Below are 21,721 nucleotides of genomic sequence, written 5' to 3'. Positions count from 1 at the left end.
AGACGGGGGGGTGTGAGTAGGGGGGTGTGGTGCGCACTCAAGATGGCTCCCGGCGCGGCGAAGGGGAGATGGCGGGCGCCGCGCAGGCGCGGCGTTGCGCGTCACGCGCCGCGGCGTGACGTGCCGTGCGTGCGCGGCGCGCGGTGACGGAGCGGGTCGGCCGCGTCCCTTTGTTGGCGGCGGCGGCGGCGGAGGCTGAGGCGCGGCGGGGCCGGGGCCGGGGCCAGCGCCAGCGGTGGGGGGTGGCGGCGGGCGCCAGCCAGGCCGGCGGGGTGGGGGGGGCCGCGGGAGCCGCCGCCGCCGTTTCTTCACCGCCTCGCCATGGACTCGGACGAGGGTTACAACTACGAGTTCGACGAGGACGAGGAGTGTAGCGAGGACAGTGGCGCGGAGGAGGACGAAGAGGACGAGGAGGAGGACGAGCCCGACGATAACCTGGACCTGGGCGAGGTGGAGCTGGTGGAGCCCGGGCTGCGCGTCGGCGGAGAGCGCGACGGGCTGTTGGGCGGTGAAACGGGAGGGCTGGGCCCTGGCGGTGGTGGTGGTGGAGGCGGCCTGGGCGGCGGGCCGGGCCCCGGCGGCGGCGGCGGCCCCGAGCAGGAGGAGGATTATCGCTACGAGGTGCTGACGGCAGAGCAGATCCTGCAGCACATGGTGGAGTGCATCCGCGAGGTCAACGAGGTCATCCAGGTGCGACCCCCGGGGAGGGGAGCGGGTCCGGGAGCGGGGGGAGGCGGGACGGCCCGTGCCGCCAACGGGCCTCGCCTGAGGGGTGCCGGGCCTGGCCCTCCCGCGGCCCAGATCCCCACACACACACACTCCGAGGGGAGTCCCTCGCCCCTGCCGGGGGGACTCCTCGGTACCCCCTTCCCCTGGGGAGGCCTCTCCGGGCAGGCCAGGAGCTCGCTTCCTGCCGTGGAAGCGTCGGGAACGAGGCCCCTGGCTTTAAAAGGGCTCATCTTTGTATGGTTTCCAGCCGGTGGGCTGTAATCCGTATTTTGCCTTTCTTCCCCTCCGTCTTCACCCTGGCTGGGAGCTTTTAGCCCCTACAGTTCCACAGTTGCTTCGGTAACCTGGTGGGTCGATGGCAAGCTCTGGAATTTGAGGAGAGGCAGCCAGGCACCGCTCTGGTTTTGTTGCCTTCCCCCCCGCCATACAAACGCAGTCTTACTCATGGGGTTGAACCTTGTGTTTATTTCCAGTATAGGCTAGGAGGGATATGAGCAGTCGCTGCAGAACAATAACTTTTTTTATCTCCAGTTTTTAAGCACACTGCTTTAAAATTGAAATTGAGTTCAAAATAACATTTACTGTCTTGAGATGAAAGTATCGAAGTCTTATCTGTTGGCTGTTGAGCTTTTGGAAAAAAAATCGAACCACTGAAGCTATCTGGCATCCCTTTCTAAATGTTTATGGCAAGGTTTTGCTCTAGCTTACAATAAATTTTCTGATGCCGTTCACTTTTTCTGCAGGTGACCAGAGTGCCTGCGTTTTCTTTTGTTTCCGTTTACTCAATATTATTCAGAATTATAGTGAGTAAATAGAAAATGCTTTTCCTTTTCCAGTGTGCAAACAGGAATAGTGTGAGAAGGAGGAATCCGTGGATATTAAACGTTGAAGGACACAGTGCCCAGAAAGCAGTTGTTTTGCTAGTTATATGTACTTCCAGTGTGGGTAAATCCCTTTAAATAAGAGATGCTTCAGTGAATGCTTTTGCCCAACTATTCTGTGTTCTACAGCGGCTGTAATAGCAGTTTTAAAATGTTGCTTTATGTGCTATAATTCCACTGTAGTTTATATGGAACTTGACGCAAACAATTGTTCAAGTATTTGCATACTAAATTAGTAAGTAAATGGCATTTTTTAAGTCAAAGTTTATAACTTAATAGTAATACTGTACATGTAAAGCTGAATAAAGGAGTCTGTCTAGATTACCCTGCAGTTAAAGATCTCATGGTTAAGTATGGATATTTCTTTACTACCAGTTATTGATTATAATATAGGGAGGGAAACAAATGGCAAGTAGACGTGCAAACAATTGGTAACTTAATATTTTTGCTCTCTGAAATAGCTATTAAAATGGTGAGTCTGTATTTAATGACTAAGACTGTGAAAATCATGGCCCATGATTGTATTGAACAGGTTCTACCATTTGTCCTATCTTTGCATAAGCAAAGTGGTGGAAAAGTTCCTGCCAGTGAGGAGTAGTTGAGTATTCCTGCTTGTGCATTTTCCAGACCTGGCCAATATGGTGAATTCACCTATGTTCTTAATGAACTGATTTCTTAGACAAGGTCCTGGTTTCTGGTCTGTGGGTTTTTTTCCCCCTCTTATGTAAGCTGTAGGAGCGTGACCTCAGAGTTGCAGAACTAGTGGAGAGAAGTCAGTATAGGTAAAGAGACCCTTCACCCGCTCATGTACCTGGCGTGGCAGTGGGAGGCCTGACCCTGTGATGGACTTGGCTGCATTGGGCTCTGCAGAAGCCTTGCAAACCACCTACACGGAACCACTGTGGCTGCTGCTTATGCTTTAGTTATTTGTGTTAGGTTGGCAGTAGTTATTCCTGGTTTTAACAGAGCAGAGTGCAGAAAGCCAGTTTGTTTAGAATGTCCTGGGTAAACTTAGGATCTAAAATCAGCTTGAGCCCTGGAATGTATCAGAAGAGGGTAGAAAAACATTCAGTTGCTCTGAATTGCTTTTAAATGCAGGCTTACTGCTATTAGATTTCTAGTCTGTTCAGAGGTAAGTGAACCGAATTCAGTTGATGCTTTAGTATTTGCTCATCCTCATCCCTGTTGCTGGTGGTGAAATCTTCCAGGGCTCTGTTCTGTTTATTTCCTTGCTTTTGGCACTCAACCAGGATTGCTGCTGCTTTTCTGGTTCAGTAAATCTTTTCTGGAGTCACATTGGCTCAGGATCCTGCTGCGGATTCTTGGTTGCAGTGCTGTGATTCACTTGTTTCAATAGAGTACTGGATGGTTTTGGTCTCTGTGTCTACGTTAGGTTCTTGGTATCAAACGATGATGGTTGCGGTTATGTTTTTTAGTGCTTGGGAACTTACTTGTTCAAGCAAGGATGTAATGCAGAGGTACCCCATGCCTGAAAACTTCAGCTGTAGGTCTTGTGCCCTCTAACCAGTGAAGGTACTTATTTCTTCTAATCGGGAGTAAGTTTTAAGTAAGATTTTGTTTTTGAGTTGATCAACTCTGCAGCTGCACTGAAAGGAAGAGGTATCAATGAGCCATGAAGTATCTGCAGGGGGGTATCTGAGCCATGGCAGGTATAACTGTCTGTATGAAATGGCCTTTGTCCATATTAAAACACTGCATTTGAACAGTTTATTAGCTGATAGTACCAATAGTTGAAGGGACTGAATTAAATTCATTCTCCCATCCATTAGTCATTTCCAAATACAAGCTCTATAAGAAAAACATGAACTTCTCAGAACAGGGATTTGATCTGATGGGGACTTTGCAGAACTAGTAGTTAACTTGTGGTAAACTTGCTGGTTACAAAGCCTGTAATTCGCACTATAGCATGTGGGCTCTTGAAGGTAGCTGCTTGACGCTGAGCTATTACCTTTTTTATCACTTGGCCTTCTAAGACCACTGAACTTTCAGTGAACTAGGGAAGTCTCAGAATGACTCAAATATTCAGGATATTTTGCATTTGCTCTTTCTTGTCTGAGCATAAGTGGGATTTCAAGTGTTTAATGATGATTTTTACACAGTGTTTGGCATTTATGCTTATAATCTGATTTGAGTCCATGTGTTGCACAACAAGATTTCCCTTCCCCTCTGAATGCAAAAATAGGGGTATGAATAAGTCCCTTAACCTGGTGCAGTTGATTGGCTGAGACTTCTAAACCCTACCTCAGATCAGAGTATCACTTCCATTATATCGCTATGATTACGCCGAGTAAAGAGTCATTTGATGTGTTATTTTGAATTTTAGTTGTCAAAGCGAACAGGTAGATTTCTGGTGGTTTTCCAACCACTGGTGGAGTAACTTACTGAACAACTGTAAAAACCTAGACCTAAGGGGTGGTGTTGAACAAAAGGCTCTCTCCTCTCAGAGGCATTTTGCCACATTTAAACATCTTCCCCATATTCTTCCTCTGTAAACTTTTGTCCAAATAATTTTCTGCCATCGTTAACATCTTTTTTTATATTGGATTGCTATTTTCATCTTTGCTCTAGATTTTCTGAAAATAAACACGAAAAATGTTTAGAATAGCATGTTTATTTCTACTCTGAATAGAGCACATGATGATCTGTGTCTCTGTCATCTTGGTTGGCCCAGTGTTCCCCTTGCCTTGTTGCAAGCTTGTGTGATTTCAGTATTTGAGTTGGGTTTGTTTCCCCTTTTTGGTCACCAATTCTGGAGCATTCCAATGACATCATTATGATGTCATGGACCATATTAATTCTTTCTGGACTTTGTAATGGCAAGGTGTTGAAAATAATGGGATAAAGCTCTGAGGTGGCTGATGTTTAAAACAGAGCACAGAAAAAGGAGTTGAGCCTCTTTTTTTCCCCCGACCCTGCAGCAGGGAGCAGGATCCTGGATGCAGCCAGGTGTTTTGCTGGACCCGCCATGTGGTTGTGAGCATGTTGAGCTTCAAACCTGGACTTTCTCTGGAAGGAGATGGCATCACTGAATCCAACAAAAGTTAGTCTAGCTCAAAAATACCTTTTTTCTTTACTGTAGCCTTTAAAATAAGGTTCTTCAGAGCAGAACAGGTCATCTGTAACATCAGAGCATTTGTACCGAGTATTGGTTTTTCATTTAGATGACAAAGCTGGATGATTTCTTTGCAAGTAAGGTCAGGTCCTTACTGGGTAAAAGCTTTGCTGTTAAAATAAGCTAAAACCCCAGGCCGCTCCTAAATTACAATGCCGTATTTGTTAAATTTGATGAGGAGTGGCTTTTTTGAGAGGCTGGCAGAGTTGAGGCGGTGCAGATAACCCCCAGAATGCTCCAGCTCTGTGGTTAAATAGAGCTCTGTTACAGCAAGTGGGAACCCATTGTCACTTGGCAAAAGGGGTCTTATTAAACAGCGGCTTTACTTGCTTGGACAAAATGTACTGACTTCCAGTTGTAATTTAGGAAATTTCCCTGATGCTGGTGTAATTCAGTGCTATGGGCAGTACGTTCCAAATATCTTGTCCAAAATAGAAATGACTTGCCAGTGAGCAGCAGGAATTGCTGCTGTTGTACAGGGTTGTGCTTAAAACTGTATTTAATGTTAGAGATGACATCTTGAAAACTTGGAGTACTTCAAGTTGCTTGACAAGCGTTAGGTAGGAGTCTGTGGGCAGAAGCACTTCAGGCTGATGCTTCTTGCATTTGGGTCCTGCATGAGGTGAATTTGCAAGCCTATAACTTCTATTATTGTGTAGTTAGTTATTTGATAATAAAATTCTTGTCGGGGCCCTAAATGTTATGATGCTGGAAGGAAATGCTTTGTTAAATTCTATATTTCTGTCATGTGGTGTTTATAAGGTGTTTCATTATAGTAGGAATGCATTTAATATTTCCAAGGAACAGAGTAAACTTCATTGTGACAAAGCATTCCTGAAGTCTGGTGTAAGTGATCACTGCAAAGCTTTTGGAAATGACATGGTATCTCTTCCCTGGCTGCCCAGACATGTAATTCTGAATATAATGAATTTTTTTTTTTTAGAATTATTTTAAATTTGAGCGTCACCAGGTAGAAAAGTCTTGTTTCATCTGTTAAATCTCCAGAGTAATTTAAACTTTGCACTTAAATGACCCATTTGCTTAGTGCTTTAGATTTCCATTTCTGTTAGGCCAAATGTAAATCTTGTGGCTGGCCACAAGTAAAAAAAATTGCTGGTTTCTTTTGTCTCAATACAATTTTGCGAAAATCACAACAAGGTAGCCTTCTCTCAGGGGCCTTGTGGATGCAGATGGGGACTGACATGTATTTGGGATGTTTTCAAAGTGAAACTGAACATACTCTGTTTTTTTAGCTACTCTTAAACATTTGTTTCTAAAAGCAAGAAATTAATTGTGAATACAGTTATTGCTATTTCCTGTGGGTTTAATTTTGGTGAGCAGGACCATGCTTGCCATGCAAAGTAGAAGTGTTATTTCTGCTATAAATTGGAAACTGGTGTGCCATGGAGAAGTCATAATTGAGACAGCAGTGTTCATGGTCCTTGACGTGAAACAATAGCTATTTCTGGATGTTAGAAGCATAATTAAAAATGAAACTATGGCTTATGCTTTTATACTTATCCCAAGCTCTGACTCCTTAGTTTTAGCCTTGCATGAGTTAAAGTTCGTAATAGGAAATAAAAAACAAATCTCTGATGCTCTTTGTGTTCCTGTGGTATGATATAAAAGTATAGGGCAGTCCTGTCTCTATTCAGAAATACTTCACGCTTCTTGCTTAGTGCTATTTGGCAAACAATGTTAAATTTAGGAGCATGGTACACAGAATTTCAGTTTGACACTGTCTGCTTCTTGCAATTAAAACTGGGACCTTGAAGACTTCAACATTTGTTCAAAGTGATGCCGAGAACTCCTAAATTAAAATTTGCTCCCTGTGCAGCACCTCCCCAAGTGTTGTTGCCACCTGTTGAATTGTTTCAATTTTTTTTATTTTGAAAATAATTTCTCTTCCCCTTTACTCCATGAGTGAGAGAAAGTAAACAAGCATGTGGTTCTAGTGTTTGGTGTCAGATGTAATAGAGCAGTTTAAGGAAGTGATTGTTGATCTCCAAGCTGTGCTCATGTTACAATAGCGAGTCAAGGTTTTCATACAGAAATAATTTCTAGGAGCCTTTTCTTTCTGGAGAATGTAGCTGCTCGTTCCTCCGCTTGGGAAAGACAATTTTGAACGTTTGAGAACAGGGAAAATAATCCAGAATTTGTCATGAGAGCTGTGACTTGCAATGGGAAGTAACTGTGAAGGCTGAAAGTCCTCTCCATGTAGTTCAGTCCATAACTTACCTGTTCAGGCTCATGCTTCCAGTCCTCTGTACTTCTATTACTTTTGGAGTTAGAGCAATCTAAAAATACTGCACATGATGTTTTCTCTTGTTTATGGCTGGCTATGCTGTATTATTGGCAGCCATAAAGAATGTTTGGAGGCTTTTGCGTGTATGTAAGCGTGTAATGCTGCTGAATTTCATAAAGTCATTCAGTAGCTTCTGCATTTGCAAGAAAATTGCAGCCTCGTTCATTGTAAAACACATGCAGAGGGTTTGTAGCTACTCAGCAATGCCAAATGGTGCATTTGAGTGCAGCCCAGAATACAGATGCCTGCCTGTTTGAGAGAGGACTGCTGAGCTTGTGTAGGATATCAGGTGCAGGAGGTTCCAGCGTGATGAGGAAGTGACCAACCCTGCATGAGCTGGAGGAAAAAGTTATCTTCTAATTTGATAATGGAAATTCTGCTAATATTTAAACATCTTCACCATCCCAGGTGTTTGATGTTGGGAATGCTGAAAACCTTGAGTTTGTGTGGCCTGTATTTGCTTCCTTAGCTTGCTTTTAGCTTTTGATCTTGAGCTGTGATGGAAATACTGTTTAAATGAATCACTTTGAAAACTGCTATTTGAGGCTTCCTCAGTAGCTGAGTTTCACATATAACTTAGTTTGGTAGTGTTTGTACTTCACAAGTTGGTGCCTCTTTAGAATTTGAAATGTCTATAACTACAGACACTCTTTCAAAAGAGGTCCCTTGTTTACATGGCATAGTAATGCTGAGTAATTATTTTTGGTATTCAGACTAGTTCGCTGTGGTGAGTGTTTGAACCACTGTATGTACATAACACTCAAGTACAACCATCTGCATCAAGTCTTTTGTCTGTTTTTACAGACTGAGAACTTTTGCCAAAGGAATTTATCAGGAATAATATCAGATTCAAAGTCTTACGTAGATACTTTCAGCGGTATCTAAATCACTTGGAACAAGGAAGAAGCTAATAAGCCATTTAATACTTTTCAAAATACTTTGCTTCCCATTGTAGCTTAGCTGCCTGCTTCTCGACATGTTGGCTTGCCTTGTGCAAGTGTCTTGGCAATCATGGTGCCTTTTGGCAGTACCAATGGTCTTGCCAGCTGTTTTGGGCAGCATTTGGGAGCTGATGGGAGAGCTGGTGGGCGTTAACCACTGTCCAGTAAGGAAAAAAAAAAACACCACCTGAAAGAATTGGCTTAGGAGGGACATGTGTATCCCTTTGGTGTACTCACTGTGGACAAGTGTGGAGCCCAGATGGCTTGTGTCAAGCGCTACTTCTCCATGACTGTGTTATGGCGGATGCCTCTCCGTGTTGTCAGACTCTGGCATGTCTGTGACAGCAAAAGGTTGTAGTCCTCTGGATATATTGGGGAGAGGAACCAAATACTGCTGATGGGGACAGGGTAACAACTGAGAGCCGTGTGAGCAGGTGGTTCTTGGCCATAATTAGGACTAACTGGGTGGTAGCCTATGTATCTACCTTCAACCCTTTTTAAAGCATTCTTGGTTTTGTATCTTCCTCAGTTAAAACTTTTACATCCCAGAGCACCAGTGGCACCTCTCATTTCCAGGGATGAGCAGTACAAGGATCCTGTCTTGGCCATCTCCTTCAAAAATAGGTCTTCTGGGAAAGTACTTGTGGCTGAAATGTAAAGGTGTGAAAGAGAAAAGTCTTACGACTTACTCAATTCTCTGCCTGACTTCCTGGCCTGAGGCACCCTCCATGTTCTGGGACAGCATGAACATGCCTTTTCATGTGTGGAGGGTGCATGTTAGTTCACAAAAGATCAAACTTTGATTGTTTTGTGATTTGAGGAATTTGGGAGCTGGAGGGGGATAATCCTCAATGTTGGAAATTAAAAGCCTGGGTATTTGCTTATTGTCTTTACAACCCTTTAGAAAAATTGTCTGTGCTTGATGGAGTAATGTTTTGTGTGTTATTTCACCAGATGAGGGATGTAGACTCTAAAGTCTTTTCCAGCGGATAAGTGGGATAGAGTAGGAGTTCCTGCTCAGAGGGATTCTGCATGTGCACAGTTAAAGTACTCTTGAAGTGGAGAATGCACACTAAAAACATAGAACCAGAAGAATCTGTATAATCGCACCTGAAAATAGTCAACTGGTAAAATAACTGACTTCTTTAAATATTAGTTCAAAGAATTTTTTTTTTAAAACTTAATGTCTGCCTGTTCCTATTAAGGAGAAAGCATGAGAAGACTTTCTTCCAAGATAAACAAATGAAAATTTTAGGTGGTACTGAAGGCTTTTGCTTCCTACCTGGTATTAGTAAGCTAGGTCAACCTCCGAAGGAGTGTGGCGAGTAAGCCATGTCAGCGTACTACCCTGGCATGGTGCATTTGACCTGTTTGCTCCAGCAAAACTTTTTCAGAGCCACAGAGGAAGTAGCTGGTATTGAACAAGTCCATTATATAAAAATCATGGCAGTACATACTTGATTTTACCATTCCTGTGCTGCTTTGTGTGTGTGGAAACTAGTGAAATAGTTACTGTGTAGTGAAGTACTTCACTCTGGCTAACTTCCTTTTAGGGTTTTTCTTTGGTTTTCTGAGCTAAGGCAGTACGGGCTGTTCTTGGTAGGCCTCCATTGCTGCATTGCAAATAATGAATGGGATCAGTGAACTTTCTGATTAAATGTGCCTCTTCTTCCCTGCTTTTATCAGTCAGTCAACTGTTTGACCCTGCGAGCAGTTGCTTTGCTCCATTTGCCAGAAGCGATGGTAGGTGAATTGCTCAACTCTGCACTGTCAGCAAAAGAAATGCTTATGTATCTATCTACACGTAAGACAGTGTTTTTGTGGCCTGTTTTGGGTGCATGTATAATTATAGGTGTGTATTTAACTTTTGAAAAAGCTTTGGATAGTTTTTCAAAACTTTGATCCCCTCTGCAGCTGATAACTTTGGATTGCATGTGTTCTTGTGTAACAAAATACAAATGCAATCAGCATTCCTTTGTCTGGCAGAAATGCGGAGAGGGATTAGGGGAAAACAGGAGAACTCACGTGAGTAAACAGTCTTCCTTGCAATGCACTTTCCTGTGCGGGGAGAATAACTTAAGAATAAGTTAACTCTTAGTAGAGTCCGGCTCAGGGATCTGAGAATTAGGGAGGTGGAAGGAATGGTCTGGAAAGAAGAGGAGTTGAGGACTCTTCCGGGAAGAAGGGAGTATGTGTGCGAGAGCTATATATCAAGGGTGTAACCGAAGGAGAAACCTCCCGAGGCCTAAGGAGGTTAGTCTCCAGAATGGGTGCTCAGAAGTGACAGAGCTTTGCTGATCAGTGTATTTTAAAACTAGGCCAAAAGACAACTTTTTAGTAAAAAGGTAGGAAAAGGAGAACACTTCAACACTTAGTGGCTTCATTTCTCTTCTGGGAGCTCTGACAAGCTCCAGTAGGCCCTGACCATAAGTCCTTGCATTAAAGTGAGGAGTGATGGTTCTCATTCTGGGATCATTTATTCAGTTGTAGTGGAATGCAACAGATGTTATTAATGTGAAGTTTGGTTTTTGGATGAAGTGGAAGGCCTTTGGGGTAAAATCCCACCTAGTAGGCATACAGGAAAATAAAGTAATGATTTCTAAATACTATGAAGATCTGATGAACAAATGTGTCTGACATCTTTGTTTTGGTATTAGTAATACTTCTGTAATGACTGAAAGGCTATCTGAGCAAATTGAGGTATTCTTTGATTTATACATATTTTATATATGCATTAACATGTTCTATAATAACCCTTCTCTTTATTTTACTTGGTAAAATGATGTGTTTCAAACTTACTTATTTGTATTGCTAAGAGAGCTGAAATTAATACTTGAAAATGTACTCTGCTATATTTTTATGTTGGATGATGACAATTGATAGCAAATGCAAATGTAATTCTGTATGACAGTAAAGAACAAATATAATGTGATACAGTCATGGACTGTTGCAGTTTAGAAATGTAAGATACTTTGTTTTCAGTTGGGAATTTTGTATTGTACTGGAAATGGGTTCAGAGACTGTATAGCAACTGGTACGATGCTTGCTTCTTGGCTTGCTTAATGTCTGAATATCTCATCTCCTTGGTGTCATTTAATCCACTTTGGGGGTTACAGTTTGGGAACTAGCTTTGCATATCTGATGTTTACTTTTTATCAGCTGGGATGATAGCTTCTAGGAGGGGAGCAGAGTGCAAAGACTTGGAGTTGTCTTTAGGGATGCCTGGGATGGCTGATACTGAAACTATCTGGAGGGAGGGTACTTGGAGATGTCTGGGATCTCTGTCATCCTTGTGTACCATGGTGTAATTCACCTGACTGGTGTCCTGCTATCGCTTGCCAGGGTATTTCTGCAGGCTGGCAGCACTGTGATTTGGAAGAGGCTGGGTGCCAACCTTTTCGGTGCACTTTATGCTAATGACTGGCAGATAATTATTCATATTGCTAGCCTTCACATCAGCTGTAAAGCAGGACTGACTGGGTGGGTTTTTTCTCTTGCAGAAGCCCAGTGTCTGATGACAGATAGTAGTATCTCAACAGGAAAGGAACAAACAATATCCTTGTCACTTAGTGCACAGTCCCTCAAATACAAAATTGCACATCCAGGTTTGTTTCCTATTCCCTACCAAAAGGGATATGCTCCAGGTGCTTTGGAGGCTCTGCACATACTTGCTGGTTTAACTCAACTGATTTAGAAATGAGCACAAATTTGTATAGAGGCAAGTCTTCAAAGCCCTTAAATGATAAAATGGTGAAAAAGTTGGAGGTTTCCTATTCTCTCCAACTGCTGTATGACTTGTGTTTTGTTATTTGTGTATTGAATCCCAACAGAGTATTTTGACTTAACTTGAGGGAGCTCAGGTAGTTGGTTAAAAATACCTGCAGCAGTTAGAGACTGCAGTTACAATTTTAGGGATATTGTGTTAAAGGGTGGGAATGAGAATGAACAAGAGAATTGCTAAACTCTTCTTGCATCCAGAATATCCTTTCTTCAAAGGTGGCTTGTGCGGAGCCCTAGAGGAAAAAGTTTTGGGGTGTAAACAGGCAAAATTACTTCTTGTAGTGGAAATCCCGGCTCATAAAATAGGATGTTGCCGGGGCTCTGTTTTCTTGTCTATAAAACTAAGTAAGACTAAATGAGCAGAGTATGGTAAATAAACTGCGAAGTCATCATTAAAAAATGATCTGAGCTAGAAGAGGCTTGTTGGGAAAAGGATGCTGGCAGATTTCCCTAGCTCAGATGCAGCTTCTGCCAGCAGAAAAAAGTGCTTTTGCAGGTATAGCTGCTTTTGTGCAGGGAAGTGATATAAGTTATAACCACATCTCCTCTGGGTCTTTTGCCAATGTAAAGATATTGCCAAAGATAACATCTCCAAGACACTGCTGTATTGGCAATGATTTCCTGGGCCTATCTAGTTTAAAAGTGTTAAGATGGCTACTTTTTTTTTTTTTTTTGGTTTGATTGAGGGTTGTAGACTAAGGCATAGGCATCACTGGGGTAGATTTACTGCCCATTTGTCAAGGTGACATCATGTGTGTACAAAACATATTTTGCCAGTAAATACTTCAAAGGGTTAAGCCCTTCCTGGTTTGTATTGCATTGCAATTTGGCAAGGCATCTGTCTTTCTGCTGAATGATGTGGAGATGATACATGGGCAAGGTCTGCTGTTGGAAAATGAGAAGATGACAGTGACAACTGGGATCCAGTTGTGGAACTGGGTTGCTAAATGGGGGTGCTTGTTAAATCTACGCTGGATGATGACTGACTGCTGTGACATGGTACAGTGTGGTGCACTCAAGTACTCCGTTTAGCCCGGTATGTGCAACAGTAAACAAGCTTAGGACCTCTGTGCAGTGATGGGGAGATGAAGTCAACCCAAGGGAGGTGGTGTTTTTTTTTTCTTTTCTAAAGTACTATGTAGTGTGGTGCTGCTTCAGTGAGTGGGTAAAATTTCTTCTCTGTCCAAGTGAAGCATGCCAGAGGAGGTAAGAATGGTGCTGCTTTGAGGAAGGGACAAAATGAGAAGCAATAAGGGTCAGAGAAGTGAAGAGAAATACCAAGTGCTTGGATGCTCACTAAACTGAGGCCTGGAGGAAAAAGATAAGATGGAAAAATGTTAAGGATTTTTTTCTTCATAAATATTCTCTAATGGTCTTGTAAAGCGCCACTGGCTGAAAATTCTTCAGCTAAGCCTGTGTTTCTCATCAGTCACATTTGACTGTTGCATGCCATGGGTGACCTTGTATCAAAATACATTTGAGCTAACATGGCCATTGCCATGAGAGAAGTTTTTAATTGGGATGTCTTTTGTTTAGTTTTCATGGTAGATCTTTAACTTACTGATTTTTTTGTTTTGTTTGGTTTTTTTGTTGTTGTTGTGGGTGCTACTTCATTGTGCTCATTGAAGAAGGAATTGTGCCTTACCATTTTCTTCTCCCTGTCTGTACATTTGTTGGAAAACGTTAATTATAATGTTCTGAAGTGGAAGTCTGGATTCAGGACACAGACTGCACAGGCATGTTATTTTAAGATTTTTGCATAGTAAGTATTACACACACCCTCACCCCTCTGCAAGTATCTGTGAGCCTGAGAGCTCTGACTTCTGCTGCAGGAGGTAGCCTGTCGTTCTACTCTTACTCTTGTCAGAAGAGGAAAACGCTGTGTAATCAAGCACCACAATAACTGCTGGGTGAAAAGAACCATGTGTTTGTACTGGGAGTGCACTTTGGGGTAAAGCTCTGTTCGCAGTCAGGGGCTATCCTGGAAACAACTGATTTTGAGGAATCAACTCAAGGGCAGTTGTCTTGAGGTGATGTACAATTTGGCTGCATTACATCTTCTGTGATAAACAACTCATGTTTGAGCATACTGCGATAGAGGTTCTCCATTAGTGCCCATAACAAAAGCAGGTGGGAGACCGATCACCCAACAATTTGAGACTTAACCAGCATTTGAGAGAGATTTATGCTGAGCATCTTTGGGGTCTGATCCTCTGTTTGCACACTGTCTAAAGAGAGGACACCCTTTCTTTAGTCATCATCTGGAAGGACCTTTGAGACCAGGAAAAGGACAATTTGAGGGATCTTTCTGGAGAATTTATAAAACTTAATCTGGAAAATCAGTTAGTTGTTTTCTTGGCACATGTTTGAGTCTACAGACGGACCTGCTATAGAAATTGTCTATGGACAAAGAAGACAAGTTGTCAGAATTTACCCTTCCCAGTATTGCTGTGATGTTGGGTGTCAGAAAAATACTCTCATTCTCTCAGTTTGCCTGATTTCTTCTACAAACTTCAACTATGCCTTGGTATCATTATTTCTTCAAGTTATCCTAGGAAAAGTAGTCTTTTGACATCACGAAACACTATAGGATACTCTAACAGGAAGGACTTTGCAGGTGTGGGGTTTTTTTTTTAGGTGGAATAGACATTTTTCAGTCAGATACTGCTCTGTTACAGCAGATCTTTGTGAATGAAGTGTGATAACAGATCTTCAGGAATGAAGCAATGATTTGGCCTTTTTGAAAAGGACACACAGAATACTGTTGATCAACTGGTACTGTAAGATGCTTTTTGTAAAACTGCTATCAAAAAAGCAAATTCTCAGAACCATTCTGTGTGGCTGTAAGATTGGTGCAGCACTGACTCTTGTGCAATACAGATTTACTTCTGAGGTAAAGTACAGCTGCTGATACCTTCACAGATCTGCTAACAGCATCCTTCTAAGGCTTACTGCCCATCCAGTGCTTTTTGAACAGGTGATGCCTTTGAACGTGCTTAAAGCAGCAAAAGTGAGGTTGTGTTATCCTAAGGGCAGGCAGAATCCACAGAGAAGTCCCAGCTACTGCTGACGAGTAAGTAGTTCACCGGCCAGGGTTGAAATGACCTGTTCTTTACATTGTGTGAAGAAATGTAGCGCTCTCTTGTAGGAGAGGGTGTCCTCTCTTTAGACAGTGTGCAGTAAACTGGAGCTAGCAGAGACAGCAGTTTTGCTACCTGATGGGGAGGAACAGTGCCAGCTTCCTACAGATATATCAAGCCCATGAAATGGGTACAGTCCTGTGGGTGAATCTGGCAATGTACAATGCTGACTGTGGTGAAAGACTGAAATTAATGTACTGATACATAGTTGAGTGAAGAAAAAGAAGCAGGGAAAGCTTTTTTCTTTTTGGACACCTCACACTTCTATAAAATGATTTAAAGGAAAAAGCAGTTGTAATGTGCCTCTTCTTTCAGCTTTATTTCTTTACTGTTTCCTCCTGCAAACAGGACAGTTTCTGTAACTCACATTGGCAGACCTGTACTTTCCCAGAAATATACAGTTCATTCAGAAGTTGAGTCACTGAAGACAGCATTCCCCTGAAATCCAAATGCAGTGGTTTGGGTTGTTTTCCTTTATCAATTTGATGGGTAGCTGACCTGACATATGCTACTTCTAGTCTTTCCAACATTGACTAATAAAAAGACTTTTTTTTTTTTTTTTAAAAAAAGTGTATTTCTGTCTTGGTTACATTGAGGACACATCTTTGTAGAGATTGGCAATATTCCCACAGTTTACTGTCAGAATCTTCTGTTTGGTAGCCCAGCTGAATAGAGACTCCAGACACTGTAATGATATAGACAGAGCTAGGTCTTGCTCTGATTAGTAGCTGGACTGCACTCCTGAGTAGCCACCTTCCTCAAGATCTGTCATGTGAATGGAGAAAGGTTTTGGAAGAAAAATGTCAAACCATTGCGTTCGTCATCTTGATGAGAAACAATCTTTTTGGATTGTGTTTTCTGAGATGTAAGCTAAAGTTGCTGCTGGGATAATGGAGGAGAAAAGTGGGACCACTGGCTGTAACTTGCATCAAATTATACCCCGATATGCTATAAAGTCTTCGGGAGAAGAAGATTTGGAGAGTTTGTTGACATGCAGAAGGCCCAACTTTGATGTGCCTGACATGTGGCTCCTCAGCAGACTGATTTCACAAACAAACTTCTTGGAAGCAAGTCCCTGTTGTCAGAGCTGTGCCAACTCAGCTGCCTGGCCCACATGGTGATCCTGATCTGGGTTATAATAAACCAGTGACGCCCTTAACCTGGGTCAGCCCCTCCGTCTGGTTCACTTGTGAAGTCTGGTTCACTGTGCAAGCACTTGGGCTCCCGTTGCTGAGCAGTCAGCAGCAGGCCCAGGAGCCAGCAGTTGCATGAGCCTGTGTTGTTGCTGAAATAAATACTTTCTGAGCTGCTCCTTCTTGGCTTGGTGGTGATGGGATGCAGCTTCTTTGGAGCAGGCTCTGAAGAGCATGTTCTACTGCCCTGCCTAGTTACTGCCCTAATCCAAGTAACATAATAATCCAAGTAGCTGTACTTTATCTCATAGGCAGATATAGAGCTGGTACATAGCTAAGCAGTTTTGGGTTTCTGGAGTCTTCCTCAGTGTCTCAAATCTTGTACAAAGGAAAAGATTTCTTACCAGTTTCTGATCAACCTGTGCTATTGGGCTAAGCCGAGGGTTTTTGGTACATATTGCCCAGTTACTAAACTCCTCTGCCTTTGTTCAGCATTGTTTCCTTCTGTAGCAAAGCACGCTTTTGCATTAATCTTGAACCAACATGATATATTTTCTTCAAGCCCTGCACTGGACATTGACTGAAGGTTTGGCATGAGGGGTAATTGGTGATTACCAGGGACCTGGACTCTATGTGGATGAACCTGCAGGTGCTTTATATTCAGGGTAGCCAAAACTCTTTTGCGTCACAGATGGGGCTTTTAATGTCACCCTATCCACAGCCTAGCTGCTGTGCCGTGTGCTGTTTTCTTTCTCCGTAATGGGAGATATTAAGGAGCTACTGAAATAGTAAACTGGAAGAACTATATGGAAATAATGCCATCACCTTCTCCTGCTCTTTTAAGGCAAGTCTTTGCAAATTCATGAGTGGGAGGCAATGGGCTGAATAAGCCCATTCTGAAACGTACTCTGGTATCCACATGGTCCTGCTCCGGTTCTCTCTCTGTATGTCAGCTATAGTTGCTCAGTGGGAACTCTGGAAACTAGCTGTGGCTCATGTTGCTTACACAGATTTCCTGAGCTTTTGCTCATACATTGGGATTTCTTGTGGTGGGAGACACCAGGCAGAGGGAAATACTTTGGGTGATACTGTCTTTATGGGGGGTAAAACAATAGCACTCCTTACTCTAAAAGAATTAAAAGTGAGAAATGGTTTGTGAAAGCATGTACATTTGGAGACCTCTTGTTCCATAGTCCTCAAGGAGTGTACAGTGGCGTAACTTGGCTGAATTCACAGGGCCTCTGTACCTGTGGGCCTTTGCTTTTTAAAGGGTTGACTTCATACTCCAGAACTGTAACAAAAGGAAGTAAAGCCAAAATGTTCTTCAAATTAAATATATAAAATAAGGGTTAAACATCTCTCTGTATCCTGTCATCAAACCATAGATCTCCTGGTATGGAAACAAGTATAGCTGAAACATTGGAAAATACCTTCCCTGGCTGTAGCCCATATGCAGTTTCTAATCTGTGTTGAGTTGGTGGTGGAGCTTCTGCAGTTGTCTGAGGGCCAGTGCTGCCCAGCACACTTGAGCAGTGTGGCAAATCCATCTGATCTTCTTTTATTTAGAAGTATCACAGTGTGAATTCAGTTTTTGCATTTCTACATTTGCTAATTCATCCCGGAGTTGTTGCTTTAATTTTTTGGGTTTTTTTTTCTCTGATTTTAAAAGCTTTGTTAGACAATGGATCTTTGCTGTGGCTCCTAATCATTAACCTGAAAAGGCTCAGAGAAAATGTAAAGCAGCTGACTGCTTCATTTTTGTCTCTTGAACCAATTAACTGAAGTAATAGAGTTTTCTCCAAAGTTGCTTTTTATTACCTTCCTCTGCTAAAAGAGTGTGTGTTTGTCAGAACTATAAACAATCAGTAAAGTGCAGATAGGTTACTACAAATTGAGATCATAATATCAAGCTGCCTTTTGGTGCCATCATGCAATGGTACTAATTCAGTAATTTGGTAAAGTTTTGTTTTAAAAATTGAGATGATGTGTGAAGGGAAGCTAATGAGATGAAGAAAGATGTAGGAAGCTAAGGAGATGACCAACATTGAAGCTGAAGCCTATGTATGTGTTAAGGGGGAGTTACAGTGAAGTGGTAAATGCCAGCCAGAGGACAGCAGTTGACCGCAGTGACTGGCAGTGCCATGGGGAAGTAGCCTGGCTTCATGTGGAGTTGCTTGGAAATGCCAGCAGCAGGAAACATAAATTTTTGGGTGATTCAGAGGTGGGTAATTGGAAAAAGTCACTTAGTGTGGCTTCAGTGGGGCTGTAGGTTGTTAAGACCATATCCTCAGTGGCTGCAGAGAGATTGAATAGTGCTGATTTTGTTGTTTATTTGTAGCAGGTGTTTGGAAGATGAGAAGCATCTCAGATCTACCTGTGTGTGTTGTACTGGCCCCATAAACCATGAGATGGCTAAAGGCAGAAATGTATCTACCACGATGTGACTCTCTCCCAAGCCTTGGGGGATGGCAGAGGAGGAGAGTATGGATGAGTGGTAGCAGACTAATCCATTTAGCTGCTGTCCTCATCTTCTCACAACAGCCCTCCTATGTTCTGTCTGTAATCAAGCCAGGGAATATTAGGTTACATAAAAGTTTTCCAGCAGCTTCTCAGAGTGCTCAGTCAGTGTTGTTTAAAAACTAGCAAGTTTGAAGATACCCTCTTTAGGAGATCATGTCCTGGAAGTGCTCGACACTTAGATCTCATCTTCTATATTTGGTTCCTGGGAATTCTATTAAGCTGCTAGAAATGAGTTTTTGTGCTTTTAAGATTTCCTGTAATTGTCTCCTGAAAGAATAGATGTGAATGGATCTTCACAAACAAAGGTCGCCCAGTGCACGTGCAAAATGATGCAAACCTTACCATGACAGTCTTACTGTAGAATCATAGAACAGAATCATGGAATGCTTTGGGTTGGAAGGGACCTTTAGAGGTCATCTAGCCCAACCCCCCTGCAGTGAGCAGGGACATCTCTAACTAGAGCAGGTTGCTCAGAGCCCCGTCCAACCTGACCTTGAATGTTGCTAGGGATGGGGCCTCCACTACCTCTCTGGGCAACCTGTTCCAGTGCTTCACCACCCTCGTTGTAAAAAATTTCTTCCTTATGTCTAGTCTAAATCTACCCTCCTTTAGTTTAAAACCATTATTCCTTGTCCTGTCACAACAGGCCTTGCTAAAAAGATTGTCCCCATCCTTCCTATAGACCCCCTTTCAGTACTGAAAGGCTGCAGTAAGGTCTCCTCGCAGCCTCCTCTTCTCCAGGCTGAACAATCCCAGTTCTCTCAGCCTGTCCTCATAGGAGAGGTGCTCCAGCCCTCAGATCATTTTTGTGGCCCTCTTCTGGACCCGCTCCAACAGGTCCATGTCCTTCTTATGCTGAGGGCTCCAGAGCTGGATGCAGTACTCCAGATGAGGTCTCACCAGAGAAGAGCAGAGGGGCAGAATCCCCTCCCTCGACCTGCTGGCCACGCTGCTTTTGATGCAGCCCAGGATATGGTTGGCTTTCTGGGCTGCAAGTGCACATTGCCGGCTCAAGTCCAGCTTTGCATCCACCAGTACCCCCAAGTCCTTCTCCGCAGGGCTGCTCTCAATCCCTCCATCCCCCAGCCTGTATTGATATCGGGGGTTGCCCCGTCCCAGGTGCAGGACCTTGCCCTTGGCCTTGTTGAACCTCATGAAGTTCACACAGGCCCACCTCTCCAGCTTGTCCAGGTCCCTTTGGATGACACCAACGTGATTGAGGCTAAAAGCTTCACTTTCTGCTCTGTGTGTTTAAGGTTACCTGTATGGGGCTGGGAGAGGTGCAAGTGAAGAGCAGTGGTGTTCAAACAGTAGATGACCTAGTTACTGCAGGATTTTGGGCTGGTGTCCACTTTGTTATTACCTGACGAAGGAAGCAGCTGCATGGTGTATGTAATGTCTGTTGTGTTGGTTGCCCTTGTTCTGTGCCGTGGGTGGAGAAGGAGCTGTTGTCCTTCAGAAAGGAGTGTCAGTGTGCAAACCTGTTGGGTTTTGAAGTAATTGAAGACTTATGGGGGATTTTCTGCTCCTGCTTGGTGGTGGCACTTAATGCAATTGAGTATTGCCTGTTTCTATTGGTTTTGAGGCTTAGGGCATGCCTGCTTGCACACCACCTCCATGACCTAGGGTCACCTGGAGAGCAGTGGGGAAAAACATGCAGCGCACCTGATGCTGCTGGTCTCCAGACCAGCAATGAGACCTACAGCTGAGGCAAGCGAAAACTCTCTTAATTTATCAAGAAATCTTTTAAAACTTCTCATGGTGAGGCTGTTCTTACTCTACCCGCTAACATAAAATGCGACGCGGTGGTTATTTTATTAATGCTGCCTTCCATGGCATGGTGGGCATGGTGACAAGCTTTGGAGATGCTGTTCGGTTCTGCATGTTCTTGGAGGGCAGCTAGAATTTCCACTTGGTGCTCTACTGTTGGTGAAGGCTGGGGTTTTGGCTGATTAAATATTTACAGGGGTGGTGTGACATGCTGTCCCTAGATGCTGCTTTGCTGGAGCAAATGTGTTGTGCTGCTTGGTTTCAGACAGGCGTTAGCTTCCGAGCTGTTCTTTTGATGGCCCTTTGCTCCTCCGCCAGCATGTGCGATATGTCGCCACCAGGCAAAACTCTTATTCTTTGCTGTCAACTGATGTGAAACCAGTCGTTTTCCTTCTGCCTGGGGAATTTAAATATGGTCTTGTGTCACTTACACACCTGTGGAATATAGCTGTGGATGTTGCTGAGGCTTGAACCATTTACAGATGTCTGAGGCTTGGGCAAGGCCAGTGTTTCCGGAGTGTCTACTTTGATTCATGAGTACAAAAGCAATTGTGTAGAAAACTGAACTGGAAGCCGTATCGAACTCTTATTGCTGTACCAAGCCTGAAAAAGCCTCTGCAATTGGGATATAGATGCTACACTTGGGATGAAAACTGTTGCAATGCAAAAGTTGCCATGTTTCAAAAACAAAACCAGCCATGAAATGGGAAGAAACAAAATGAAGACTTGATCAATACCATGTCTCAGGGAGGTGGGAAAGGATTGTGCTGGAGAACTGAGCTTAAGTTGTTCTTAAATGGTTTTTATCTGCAGTGAATGTTGAAATTGGTAACAGGAGCTTACTCCCAGCGTGTGATGAGAAGCTGAGCTCTAAAATATGTGCTTTTTCTCAGTAATAACTGCACGAATTAACCACGCAGCTCGTCTTGAGGGCTGAAAACATGAATGGATCAAGTACTGCAAACTGTCATTCAGCAAATTATGCTGCTTGGAAATTCTGATTTAAGCTAATGTCCTAATAATCTTTAATTTATAATTCATTTATGCATTTAAGTGCATCCAGGTTCCTCCTTCCAATTCGTGCTTTCTTATTTTGACAGCAAAAATTATTTAACTTAGATATTAGTGACCAAGCTTCTAGTTCAGTTCAATTCTATTAAATTAAGGGGGTGTATTTCAATTAATAATGCTGCTTTGGAGAAATGCAGACCTTTGCAGGGTTTCCCATCCCTGTATCTCCAGCTTGCTTTGGTGTGCCTGAGCATGTCAACATAGGTAACAATAGTAAGTGTAAATACCTCTATTGAAAAGCAGTGGTGAAGTGGGATCTGTTTGAAGCACATTTGGGACTTGGCTGCTTTGTTAACCTAAAATAAATGACTGCTGAAG

General features: G+C 43.1%; 1 protein-coding gene across 1 annotated transcript in view; it reads left to right on the top strand.

The window, feature by feature from the left end:
- Positions 1-299: 299 nt before the first annotated feature.
- ARIH1 (ariadne RBR E3 ubiquitin protein ligase 1) overlaps positions 300-21,721 on the top strand; it is a 64,011-nt gene continuing 42,589 nt past the window's right edge. The window contains exon 1 of the mRNA XM_075714470.1: positions 300-690. Within this exon, the coding sequence (XP_075570585.1) occupies positions 322-690 (369 nt within the window). The 5' untranslated portion in view covers positions 300-321. The remainder of the gene's footprint in view (positions 691-21,721) is intronic.

This window comes from Pelecanus crispus, chromosome 7 (genome assembly GCF_030463565.1).
Source record: "Pelecanus crispus isolate bPelCri1 chromosome 7, bPelCri1.pri, whole genome shotgun sequence".
In the NCBI taxonomy this organism is placed as follows: domain Eukaryota; kingdom Metazoa; phylum Chordata; class Aves; order Pelecaniformes; family Pelecanidae; genus Pelecanus; species Pelecanus crispus.
Note: the sequence above shows the minus strand (reverse complement) of the source record. Positions and strands in the feature narration are given on the sequence as shown.